The sequence below is a fragment of the Cheilinus undulatus genome, linkage group 6 (genome assembly GCF_018320785.1).
Source record: "Cheilinus undulatus linkage group 6, ASM1832078v1, whole genome shotgun sequence".
Taxonomy (NCBI): Eukaryota; Metazoa; Chordata; class Actinopteri; order Labriformes; family Labridae; genus Cheilinus; species Cheilinus undulatus.
In genome coordinates, this window is record NC_054870.1 from 33,441,791 (window position 1) to 33,455,109 (window position 13,319).

Here is a 13,319-nt window from a genome sequence, read left to right on the forward strand (position 1 = left end):
TGTTTACAGTGACAACAGGCAACCGTGCATCTCTCTGAGTTGACAATAAATCAATAATGTTTGATATTCCTGTTACCTTGTTGTGAAGCTGCCATTTCTGGTAATCTCCGTCCATGCATCTCCTGTTAAAGAGGCCCTTGTAGTCGATCTTGATCAGCTGCCACTCTGAGCGATGGCTGAAGTGTCCAAAGAAACTGAAACCAAATAACCAAAATGCATATTTAAGATGACAGTATGCTGAGAACAACATGCAAATGCAATGTCAGTTTTCACATGGACAGACAAGATAACATTAACATGAAAAAAACAAAGAGCTCGATTACAAAGTAATTCTTCAACATGTGTTTGTTTTATTCCTGCTGGTCTGTGCTCATCTCTGCTTACGTGATTATGTGATTGTCAGATTCTGGCTCCATTAAAACTCCATCCACATACAGAGGAGCCAGGGAGAAACTGTGCCGGTCCCATTTCTTTCCTTCGTCTAGACTGATCCTGAGTAAAAACAAACAACAGCTGTCAGCGCACGAACATCTGTCTGTCTGTTTGTCTATCCATCCATGTTTATCTGTCTGTAGTGGCTAAATATATTGCTTCCTCTACGCATACAACGTTAAACATTACCAGCACAGAGGCTGGGCGGTGAAAAACAATGCATAAAGAAATATAAAAGATTTCAGGTCATTTAGCTTTTGCCAGAGTTGAAAAATGAAGTGCCTTTGACTCTCTTCAAAGAGAAAAATTATCTCGACAACAGGCTGAACAGTAGAACAAATGTTCCTCAGTGCAGGTAGGTGACAAAACAGCACAAGAGCGATATGACTCAGGTTGTAACATTAGAAATAGATGGGAGGAGGGGGGTTCAAATCACCTTTCTCAGAGCTTAATCACGTCTGACAGGGCTGAAGTGAGCAGGGACATCAAAGTGGATGGTGTTACAAAGCCTCAACAATATGAGGGACTTATGAGGGCATTCTCAGCCTCATATTTCCACCCCACTCTGTTTTTCATTTACATAAAAGCACTCAAACCATCATATCCATCCACGAGTACACAGACGTTCTTCTGCTGGAAATAATTCTGACAGTTCTGAAGCTGCAGTCCTGATACAACATTCATGCAAACTTTGCCCATCTGCATTTCAAAACATTACATGTAATCATATGCCCCATCAAACCCAGGGAAATAAAATTATACCCCGGTAATTTCCCACTACAGAACATCTCTAACACCTACGGTTCCTGCCTACAGTGATAATGACATCAGCGCTTGTTGAACAGTCGCTACACCTACCACAAATGTCGAATGGGCGTAGCTGCATGTAACACTGCCAGCAAAGCTCCGCCATTATCCAGAAACCAAACATTGTGTTCTTCATCAAAAATCTGGAATGATCACAGGAAAAAAGAACACAGTTGTTACATGAGCACAAGTACAGAACGTATAACAAGATTGTGGAAACAGTAGATGTATATATTTTCAGGTTCTGAAATGTATCTACATTAAAATAGCAAGAAAAGCTGCAAAAGTCACCCAGATGCCATTTCAATCCTTTTGAAATCAGAAATAAAAGTGCTTGCCTGGTTCAAACATCAACTGGGGTTAAGCCTGATTTATACAATACTGACAAGCAATAGCATGCTTTGTAGGCCTATGCACATATACTGTATGTGCACCTTCTCAAGATGTATCTCAAAACAACAGATCATGGGGCGACTGCCAGTCTCTGATGAATGTCTACAGTCATACTGTAAGCACTTTAGTGTGAGATAAATGACAGCAGGCAATTACCAAATCATCAAATCTATAAGTGACATCCAAAATATCATGGGTGCATTTTCTTGGCCACATCTTTCAGTGGCCAAACAAGTGCAAATAAATTTCTCCGCGCTCTTCTTCAACTGATTCAATAGTCGCTCTCACGATGCCTTTTTTAAACTACTCTTACAAGGCTATGCTCTGCTACTCTCTCTGCAAGCCGCTCTTGCAACCCTTCTCCACCCCAGCTCCTCCTTCATTCTGCCTCTGACTTAATCAATGTCATTTTGTTGTCATTGATGCCGGCCCTGCTCTTGGTTCTGCTACTTCTCTCCCTGCCTTATGCTTTCCTAATCAGCATAGGCAGAGCAGGAGTGTGTGCTGTTCCTGCTTAATGCTTTCCACGTAGGCACGTGGAAGGACAGGGGAATCCCAGAACAGCCACACCACCAAAAACAAACAACAGCAATCATGCTAATAAATAACTGCTAATAAACAAATATTTATAGCCAGTGGTTGAGGCTATCAAATTTGGTCCTGACTGAAAGGCAAGTAATGACATCTGACAACTCTATATCAACATACAACAATAAATAGGGCTCCACAAAGAATGCAGTTCTATCATTGTTATGATAAGAGCATTCAAAACAAGCATGTACCAACCACCTGAATTATCTCAGTATATAGCATAACTTCTTCTATGTAAAAAGGTCATTTTTTCTCTCAGGATTTGTACTTTTTCCTACTGGATGGTGGCTCATCCGTAATAGCTATGCTTTCACACTATTTTGATGCAGACAGATGAAGCTCTAGCTATCAGGTACCTCTTAACTGATGGGTGCCAATGTAACGGGGAAAAAAAGCAAGCTTTAAGATTTATTTTTGAGCTATGCTGCAAACAAAGATATTGTGGAAAACATAAAGAACAGCAGACACATTTAAAACAGTGAGTTTGTATGTGTTATTACTAATTATATTTTACTATTTTATCACACATGAGCTATTTTCCTCCTGCAGGCCAAAGTATAAGCACTGAGTTTCTTCAGGTAAGTATGTAGCCTCAGGTGTGTCTCACCTGTCTCCAGTTATTTCCTGCATCTGATGATATAAACATCCCAAGGTTAGTAGAGGACAGCTCTGTTCCGATATTCCCTGAGAACAAAAACATGAATAATTTCACTCAGGCTGTATTTACATAGCAAAGACTCCATAACAAACCTATATGCACAATCAACTGATAAAATCGTTATTTTTGAAACTGTGCATGTCCTCATTTTCCTCCGGAGGACACATTTTATAACTTCCTGCAACCCAATCATCTCCCCAAAATATGAGATTTAGGAGCGGAATTTTCAGTGTCTGATTTCAATGACAGAAAAAGGGCACTGTGTGATTTGCTTTGTGCGTTTCTGTGGCTGCACTGCAACATCCATTCATCTGAGTGAATGGGGATACCTTTGGTGATAAAAAAAATTAGCAAAGTCCCTCTGCTTGCGTCAGCGCTAATCTGATCAGTTTAGTTTATGAATCAAACACCCATCCTCTGGGCGTAGCTCTACCTGTAGCCACGATGACCCCCGGCACAGACTTTTTGCTGGTGATTGGTCCGGACGTGTATGGGTTCTCTGACATCTCCAAGTGAAGATGCAGCGAGCAAAATGGCTGTCAACAAAAACAGAATTCAATGCAGCACAGGTTGAGACAATATGTATCTGGAAGATCTTCACAGAATTATAATTAGCTTTGCCTTCAAACTATCCTCCCCATTGAGAGAAAAGTGCTAACATTTTCAGACACCATTTATGGAAAACAAAGATACTTTGTTCTTCTCATCTCCTCCGCTAGAGAAAAAAGGCAGAAAACGGCTGAGAGGACACAAAGGGCATTTGAATTGTTTCATTCTAAAGCAAACAAGGCATGTAATTAAAATTCCCCAAGATGCACTGATAAAACTGGAGAAATTGATTCAAATCATTTCCACTCATCTCTCAGACTAAAGCGGAGTGAAAAACATCAATAAAGCTTTTCAAACTGAGGCGGTTGAAGGGGGGTCAGAAAGCAGACAAGAGCACTATGGTCATCCATGTGGCACAGAGAAAAACTGTAACCTGCTATTAACTGAACATCCCACATTATTTCAAACACTCTCCAAAGAACATGCTGCCTGAATGAGGTGACGATCATACCTGCTGAATAACACCACAGCCTCATAATGTGATTCTGTGTAATCTAACATTCATTAGTCCATTGTGACTACAGGTAGTAAATTGAAATCACAGAGGCTAATGGAAAGTCTAGACCCCTGAAACTAAAGGCACTGACACTCTGTGACTCACACCGATGATAAGAATTTTCTAGCCTAGCATCTCTTCTGTCATTTAGGAGGTTTTAAAGAGGCAAGCTGATGCTGAAGCTGGCACGTCGCCCCTGAACAAATACAGCTCGGGAAACCAAGAGCATCCAAAGCACGGCTGATGAGGTTGCTACATTTGACGAATGATATGTGTCAAAAGCTTCATTCCGCATGAACAAGAGCATTCATTCACTCCTGCCCAAAGGCTCACCAGGATACAGTGAAGGTTATTTCCCGCAACATCAATGGCGGGAGCTGGCAGCAGGGCCCATGTTTGTCCCTTGTTGTAGGTGATAAAAGTCTTGACATGATTGTCCAGCAGTTTGTTGGCGAGATACATGCCGTTTATCCCCTCGACCTACCAGAGAAAACAGCAAAAATGCAGTTATGTCTCAGGGAAGCTCCAGATGCATTTGTCATATTAAGGATGTTTTTTACACTTAAAAGAATAACTTGAACAGTTGACCAACAGAAAATAAAACTATGACTTTTAATTTCTGCCTTTTAGAAATTGTCTTGACCATTCATGCTTTAATTATTGAATTACAAAGCATGGCATGCAATGTGATCCTTTGAGAAGGTGCAAAGTATCGACTTGAGTGTCACAATTGAATTCTGTTCTTTCATAATAACACTGAATGACACTGACTTAATAACTTTAGCAAAATTGTATTTTGTAAAGAAGAAATATCAAGTGATACCTTAATGAGATTTATTAAGTGCTGTGAAGAAAAAAAGTTACTCCACATCAAACATGTTGAAGAACAACAAAGTCTCAGTATTAATGGAGCAACAGCTGTGAGCTAGTTAAGATAGACAACCTGAGCAGCACTGATTCACACTTGCATCATGATCCAATCACCTGGCAAGCATTCTCACAATTGGCAGTCTATTAAAGTGGTAAGATTTCCTGGACTGCAGATGGCCTAATGATTATGTTAGGCCCAATGAACAGAGGATAGTTCTTTAAGGGGGAAGCACAGGTTTTCATTCCCAATTCTCTCCCTGACTCCCTGACACCCCCCACCCCCCAAAACAAACACACACACACACACACACACACAAAAAGTTCCAAGATTTCCAATCTTGTTCTTCATTGCCCACACTGCCCTGCATTAGTACTGCACTTTTTCAACCCCACTACCACTCCAGCATCCACCTGTAGACTCCAACAAGAGCTGAAGCTCGTCACCTGGAATTCTGCATGACTAATAAATCTTAGGAGGTCGGAGCACAACTCTGGTCTGCTGCTGCAATAAACGCTCTAACCTTTACAAGCGTGAGCTGTCTGACTGAAATATTAATTGAATCCCAATTTTAATTGAAATATAGCCAGCAAAGCATGGCATCCAATTAGCGCACATGTGATCCATCATAATATTCTCTAAACCTAAAATCAATACTTGGAGATTGTAATAATAATTGTACTCCTTGGTCGTTACTTAATGCTACAGAAACCTGCAAAGCTCTCATAATACTGAAGAACTGTTATAGCTTTTGATGGGCTTAGTGGCATTTGTTACCTTCAGTCAACCATTTTCATTTTAAAGCTTCCCAGTGACTGGTGATGTATGGGATGACTAATGTCAGCTGGAAAGGCTGATGTGAAGCCGTCCCATCAAACCCATGAATACAATACACTAGGAAACAGCTTTTTTAAAGATATATTTTGGGCATTCTTTCCTTTATTCATAGAGAAGGACAGTGGATAGAGTCGAAAACAGGGATGAGAGAGTGGGGGGTGAGACACGTGGGAAAGGAGCCACATGCCTGACATGATCTGGGCCGCCCATGTACATTGGCAGTGCCACAACCACTGGGCCACTTGCACCGCAAAGAAGCAGCATTTGAACAGCTGGCCACTTTGCACTGCCTAATATGCATGAAAGGGTAAAAAAACGTAGTTTAAGTACAATACCAGTGTTTTATCCTTAAGCAGTTTTAACAGTAATACTTACATACATACTTACATAGGAATGCTTAATTCAGTATCATTATTGTTTTATGTTGGTATTTCACCAGTGAAATGAGAGGGAGTGACTATGATAGTGTAACATATCAGTAAGTAGCTTAATAAGTAGCAATGCACCATATTTTTCAGACTTATCCAAAGTATTTCAAGTACAATCTTACTCTGTCACATGCATAATGCCTGTGATCTTGTACTGTAATGGTAAAAAGTTCTGCATTTACTTTTAAATCTGGCAGAGTACATTTATGAATTGTTACTGAATTATATGCTCCAATAAAGCTCCTTATAATTGTACTAAAGAGCAGCATTTAAAGATATACTTCCTCACATTGCACTAATGCATAAAAGTTATTTTCCAAGCAATAAAGCAGTAGAGGTCCTGGAAACTGCATCCTCAAGATAATGACTTTCTATTTCCCCCACTCTGTAGTGAATTGTTTTAAATCATAGGTCAAAGATAAATTTATTATTCACAAATGGAAAATACCAGACAGAGCTACATGAATAACAGATTTATTAGAAGTGTCTGTATTAAGTATTGGTCAAAATAGTTTTATGTTAAAGTGGAAATGACATAGAAAGATAATACTTGGCGTATGGTTTTTTATTAATGCACTTGTTTGCCTGTTTTTTTCCCTCCAACTTTCTTTTTTCATTCAATCACTTGTTTTGCATGTAATTTCTGTGTTTTACTCACTGAGTTCATATTTGTATAAAAGACTGCAGGCAAATTCCAAAAGATCAGATATGTATAGATATGTATTGATTTAGTGGCCTGAATCTGATCTGAAAAGATCAGATTCAATGATGTTCACACTGGCAGAAAAAAAATCAGATTTTGACCACTTTGAGTTGCAGTGTAAACGTCGCCTATATGTCACATAAGTGACAACAATTTTAAATTTTTCTGAGAATGACAGGGACTTAGATTGATACGGATTCATGATCATTCCTACTAGACATCCTGTTGAAGGTTTTATCCAAAGCATCTTCTTCTGTTTGGGATTATTATGATTACAACCCTTAAAGCCAGGCGTACACTGTGTGCGAATTTCATCCAATTCAGGTCAATTCAATTTCAGTCACGCAACTCGCTTGGTAGTTGTGCCAGCTTTCAGTCTGATAATGTTTCTTTTGTCATGCTGTGTACACTTGGATGCAACGGCCAACCACAACCCAACTATGGCCGACCAGCTGCTCCTGACTGGTCAGATGGATTTCTGACATGTTTGATATTTTGGTCACATGACTCCAGACACTCCCACAGTGAGAGCAGAACTATGAGCAGAATCCTCAACTTTGCGGTACTTTTCCTTTGTAAACTTTCAAACAGCTTCTTAAATCATCATTACAACAGCAGGGATGACTTTCTAATGCCCCTACCAGTAAAATAAAGGAAATAAATAAGCAGGAAATATTCTCCCCCGCAGATCTCCTGCTGACACAGATGAGCGATAATGGAAGAGAGAGAAAGAGCGAGGGTCTGACTGGATAGTGCGTGAGACTTTTTCTAAGTGAACAACAGATTTTTGTCACAGTCCATCCTGACTTTACTTGTGCAATGTCAGCACTCTGGTCACGCACAATCATCGAACCGTATAGTGTGAGCACATAAATCGTGCACGATGGATGTGCATTGTAAGCAACTAAATGGTAAGCAATTCAGGCGCAAAGCGTGAGCTGACATTCTACCATGACTTTTATGGAGTCATCCTGAAATCACACAGTGTATGCCTGGCTTAAGAGAAAGTTAAAAAAAGATAACACACTTGCTATTTTGTATCAGTCTTGCCGATCTGTCTGTTCAGTTCTGCAATTTATGTTTTATTAATTTAAACTTTAAAAATAAATACCAAAATCAAGTTCAGTAATAATAGATCAAAATGTAATACCTTCAAATCCCAAGTTATTTAAAAGGCTGATGGCATAATGGGAAAATATGTTTTTAAGTGTATTTGTTTTGGAAAAATATACAGATCCTGTTGGGTTTTAAACAGTTAAATTCATGACCTTGAGCTGAAAAATGTGACAGCCAGCCCACACATACTACACTCCCCATGTGAAATGGCTGGAAGCAGCAGCCAATGACTTAGACTTAAGGCTCACCTTATAAAAGTCGACCAGGAGGTTACCGGCAGGTCCTCTGCTGGTTCGCAGATTCTCTAATGAAAGGGTAAAGAAGACCCCAGGAGAGTCAGAGATGTACAGGCTGTAAGTGTTGTTCTGATTCCACTCTTGGACTGCAGCGAACACTTGCTTCTCGTCTGTGCTGATGATGTGCATGTCCTTTAGGAGGGTGTGCATTAGAGAAAGGAAATTAAAACAAAAACATGTGAGAAAGACAGGCATGAGGGAGGAAACAAAAAAACATACTGTTAAGGCTCTTGTGAATACAGTGTGATATCTATGTGTAAAACACCTTTGCATAGTGTGATTTCAGTAACAAATGGGAAGAAAAGTGATTAAAAACAAAATCAATCACATTTCTTTGTAATCTATGATAATTTGACTCTTTAGTGCTTACCTTTGGCAGACAGTACTTTGGTAATTGCATCTTCTTGAAGGATTCTCTCATATAGGAGACAAAGTAGCTTGTTCGTCCTGACTTTGTTACCTGTGCAATAAAGTCAAAGAAGTTCTATCACTCTTTAAATAGATCACATATACATATTTTACTGTCACTTTAACAAACGCCTTGTTTTCCTCCATTTAGGTCAGTGACTTTTATTTGCACATTTCATCTTCGATTGAATTCATGAGTTTTTCCTACACAGATATGGTTATGCAAACTCAAGAAAATAAAAAAAAAGGGTGATGGGATGGGAGGGAGAGAATTTGCCACCATCACCATCCTAAATGTGACTTGGCAGTGAAATGAGGACATGAAGCTCGAATGTCTCCAGGAGGAGGTATATTAATTCTCAACGCATGACTGGGTTGATAAAACGCTTGCGATTTTTACTCTGCTTTCCAGAGTGTTGAAAGGAGATTAAAATTACAAGCACAACAGAAATTATTATCATTATCTCAATTAGTCCCAAGCTAAGAGGCACTGAAAATTGTGTTGGCTTTATCTACACTATGTCTTGAAGATCTTAATGCACTGCCACTTCCCCAGCCACTTACAGGCAAGCCAACGCTACTTGATTGCTTATTTTCTAATCAACTAGAAGGATGGTGTTTGTCCCCCAACACACTACATTAGGGCTCTAATGGAATAATCTATCGAAAATCAATGGGCTGCATTTTCCCAGGCCACATTTTTGAGGATGTTGCACTTGGCTGTTCCTTCTCTCCCAAGAGACTTTGGAGGTGTTGAAGACTGCTTATTTCGTTGTAGCCCAATCGATAACCTCATTACTCTTTGTCAAGTTAAATCCAACTGCCCTGAGCAATGAAAGTCACAAGAAAGTCATCTGTGCGGTGGCTGCAGCTGTGTGCAGACACTCCCTGGGTCCAGTTATTTTCACCAGCGTCTTCCTCATGTCTGCCTCTGCCTTGACGGTCAATCTCATCTCAGCTAAATGCAATTTGGGCGTTTTTTTATTGAATCACCATTTCTGAACCACGCTGTGATATTTTTTTCAGACATTTTCTTTCTTGCATCGCTGCCATACCAATCAAGTCTGTGGATTAAGTGTGTTGAAAGTGAAACTAGGTCACTGCTAAAGTATTGCCGCTGCAACATCATATCATATCAAAAGATTAAATCTGTGGATAAATAAATTAGAAACGAACAGAAAACATTCAGGGGTGTTTATTCAAAATGAAGGAATGCAGAATGGTTTACCACAAACAGAGAGCTCGAGAAAAACTACTATAATTTGATTTTTATTTTCCTGAAACTTGGCTGGAGTCTAACAGGGATGACCAAATGCATCAAGGCTGACCGGCACAGAGAAAATTACTTCACTGTGGATGGAAATCAATGACAGAGGAGGGCATCTGGAAATTAAATTTCTAATAATGACCCTGACTGCTGCTGTCTAATTGGAGTCAAAGTCAGAGGGAGCAGTAATAAGGACACCAACCTGTCTATTCACAGCTCCTTTTCTGTGTGCTCACAGCTAGCAAACACATTTTTCAGGCATGGAGTATTGTCAGTGCGGAAACTCAAACACAGAGCGTGCCTCGACATGAAGAAGACAAAACATAATCAAAACACACATTGGGCATGTGGGGTACAGGTGTGTTGGGGAAAGCCATTATGTGGGTTTTGATGGGGAAGCATGAACAAGAGACAAAAAAAAAAAAAAAACAAAAAATCACAGCGACAGATGCCTTTGAGTGTGAAAGAAGAAGACAGCTGGTTAACTCTATGACTATGCAAACCTGTGTGAAAACATATTCATCCTGCACAACCAACGAGTTGGTGTCTACATATCCAGGGAATAGGTATTGTCTGTTGGCTTCTGTGCAGCGCTGGGCTCTGCATTTCACGTACTGGGCGCCTAGGAAGAGGCGAAAGGAAATCGATCAGAAGTAAATTACAATCGTTTACCCTCAAACAGTACTTTGTATGCGCTGGGGGTGCTATACAGTATACATATGCTAAATACACTAAAGCACAGTTCTGTGAAAACTTTAAGCTTGGGCAACTTTGTGAATAAGAAAATATGTTAGATACACAGTGGAAACTGACTTTTTTCCCCCTAAATTAGCTGACATTCAAGAGTAGTACAGCAGAGGCTCTTGTGGTGTGTCACATTTTTGTGTTGTATTGTGTGAGACAAGAAAAGTTTGCATGCTAATTTAGATGCTTTTTTCACCACAGGAGTATATTTTGCGAAGCAGGAAACCCCTATAATTGGTTTGACAGAATGCTGTTTAGAAGAGGGAAGTTGAGGTTTGTCTACGGGACACAGGGGATAGATTAAAGGCAAGAAACATCCATCAACCTGCTAAAACTCTCCGTTTTTGTCAGAAGACACCTATTCTACTTTACTAGACTTCAGGGACCAATCTGAGCAACAGAACGGGTCTCATCTTCCCTGTGACCTCGCTCTAAATGAGAGGCGAGGGGGTCCTGTGGGTCTCGCCACTGCAGTGGACAGGAGTGAAGCACACTCACGGCCTTTTGCGATGCGCGTCTCGATGTGGACCACATCAGATTCTCTGTCCAGCCCCATTACCGCCCTTGAAGAAGAGGAGGGAGGAGGAGAAGATGGAGAGGAGCAGAGAGAGGTGAAGGAAGATGGGAGGCAAAAAAAAGAAAATGAGATAAGATAGAAGGGGGAGGCCAGGGTGAGAATCTCTGCTGTAGGTGGGCATTGTGTGAAAGCCATAGAAAGATGTTTTTATCTCCTGTAAATCAGTCAGCGCATAGAATCTGTGCCACCAGAGGCAATTAATCTCAATTCACCAAAACATCAAGAGAGAAACAACAAGGGGGAGGGGGAGACAAAACACCAGCTATGCCCATAAATATCCACCAAAGCAAATGTGTGTTTTTATGAAATCGTGGGTGGCTGCAGCACTGTATTGAAAAATAACTATTTGACATAATATGTGTGGAGTAATGCTTTCAAGAGCACAAATAATGCATTGTTTCAGACGCCGCTTTTCCTGCTGTGCTGTCTTATTTATCAAAAGTCTCGCTGTTCATGCATGTGGAGAGGATGTCCTCCATCCAATGTCCTTTCTTTCCTGTCTGAAAAACATGCTCGGGTTTGACACATACCATGGCAAACAGGGATAAACGGGCTCACATCAATATTCACTGCCTTGTGCTCAAGCAGTCTGGATTACTAAATGACAGCGACAACAAAAACAGCATGTCATGTTTGTGCTATGGAAAAAGAAGCACAATATTGCTTCCTCCTACGTGATATGGATATAATCTGCTTTGTGCTTGACTGCAAAGAGAGAGATCTGGTTTTGACAAGAGGTCACTGGATCCTTCTGACAGCGCAGGGTCACAAACACTATCATTATGCAAATTACAATCAATCACTGTGAAAAAAACAGTTCAAAAATAGGATCCATGCAATCATACCAGTAGAATCTGCCCGGCATCACGTTGTCGTGCACAAGCAGCCATTTCCTCCCAAAGTCCATGGAGCTATACAGCTGCAAGGTAAAATAAGTTAGAGATTTATCTTTAGGTGTCATGATCAAAACAGCAGCAAAGCTTACATTTAAAAGCCCATCACTGATCCAGCATCATGTACAGCATAGCATTCCCAGCTCAAGTACAGTCCCTAAGCAAGGTTCATAGAAACTGACTGGTAGCTCATCTTTAACATGCCTTAAATAGAGTGGCCTGTTCATCGATATATGTCCTTTAAAAAGCCCTTTAAAATGTTGTTTTAAATAGGTCATTTAAACTATTTGGTGCCATTTCGGGGTGGTAACCTTGCTTAAAAAATTGTTATTTCCATCAGTTCATCATTTTATCTAAATGAGGCCTTGTCAAACTACAGGAAAAACATACTGGTCAACCTCAGGATATGATGTAATATTATTTTTTATAAATTCTTTGCACTTGACAGAGGCCAAATGTCCACCCTGTTGCACTGCTATCTTAATATTTACATTTTCTAAGAGTTTATCACCCCAGAAATGTATCTGAACTTTCATAAATAAGCCTCATTTTGAAAAAGATGCATTTATTATTCAGGGAACATGCAATTTTGACACACATATCTTAGAAAAAAGAGAATGTTTTGTTACTTGATAGCATTTTACCACTTCATACCCCACAGATAATTTCAAAAATTAACATATTTTATGTTTTATATTTTATTCTATTCCAACACTAAAGTAACAGGGTGGACAAAGGGATAACAGGTTGGATGAGGCATAACAGGGTTAGCACTGACTTGTTATTTAGAATTAAATTCATTAAATTAAAGAAGCTTAAGACCACCAACCCTCACCATTGTACAACAACAAAATCAACATCCAGTAGACAAAGTCTTCCATATCACACTTCAACCTTCATGTGATCTGTTGAAGAAAGGCAGCTCAATGAATTTTGTTAGTTAAAGCCATGGAAATTAAAGTGAAGTTGTTCTTATACTTGTGATTATCACAAAGCCATGATGTTATACTGTAAATTTAGTGGGCTATTAATGCTGTAAACAGTTCCAGGTTATCAAGTGTTTTGGTCGACACACGCAATGTTTTATCTGTTTGTCCTACCGCTATCACCCTTTCAAAATAAAAGCATGTCAATATATAATCACACTCACTTGAAATATTCACACAGCCTTAGGAAAATCTCCCATAAAATACATA

At 39.8% G+C, this 13,319-nt stretch overlaps 1 protein-coding gene across 1 annotated transcript in view; it reads right to left on the minus strand.

Moving 5' to 3' along the window:
• Nucleotides 1–13,319, minus strand: part of sorcs3b (sortilin related VPS10 domain containing receptor 3b) — a 79,593-nt gene that overhangs the window by 21,009 nt on the left and 45,265 nt on the right. Inside the window, exons 5-15 of the mRNA XM_041789604.1 lie at nucleotides 12,076–12,149; nucleotides 11,152–11,216; nucleotides 10,413–10,531; nucleotides 8,605–8,694; nucleotides 8,187–8,366; nucleotides 4,320–4,466; nucleotides 3,315–3,417; nucleotides 2,831–2,907; nucleotides 1,291–1,382; nucleotides 385–492; nucleotides 77–194 (exon numbers count right to left, since the gene is read on the minus strand). Of these exons, the coding sequence (XP_041645538.1) occupies nucleotides 77–194; nucleotides 385–492; nucleotides 1,291–1,382; nucleotides 2,831–2,907; nucleotides 3,315–3,417; nucleotides 4,320–4,466; nucleotides 8,187–8,366; nucleotides 8,605–8,694; nucleotides 10,413–10,531; nucleotides 11,152–11,216; nucleotides 12,076–12,149 (1,173 nt within the window). The remainder of the gene's footprint in view (nucleotides 1–76; nucleotides 195–384; nucleotides 493–1,290; nucleotides 1,383–2,830; nucleotides 2,908–3,314; nucleotides 3,418–4,319; nucleotides 4,467–8,186; nucleotides 8,367–8,604; nucleotides 8,695–10,412; nucleotides 10,532–11,151; nucleotides 11,217–12,075; nucleotides 12,150–13,319) is intronic.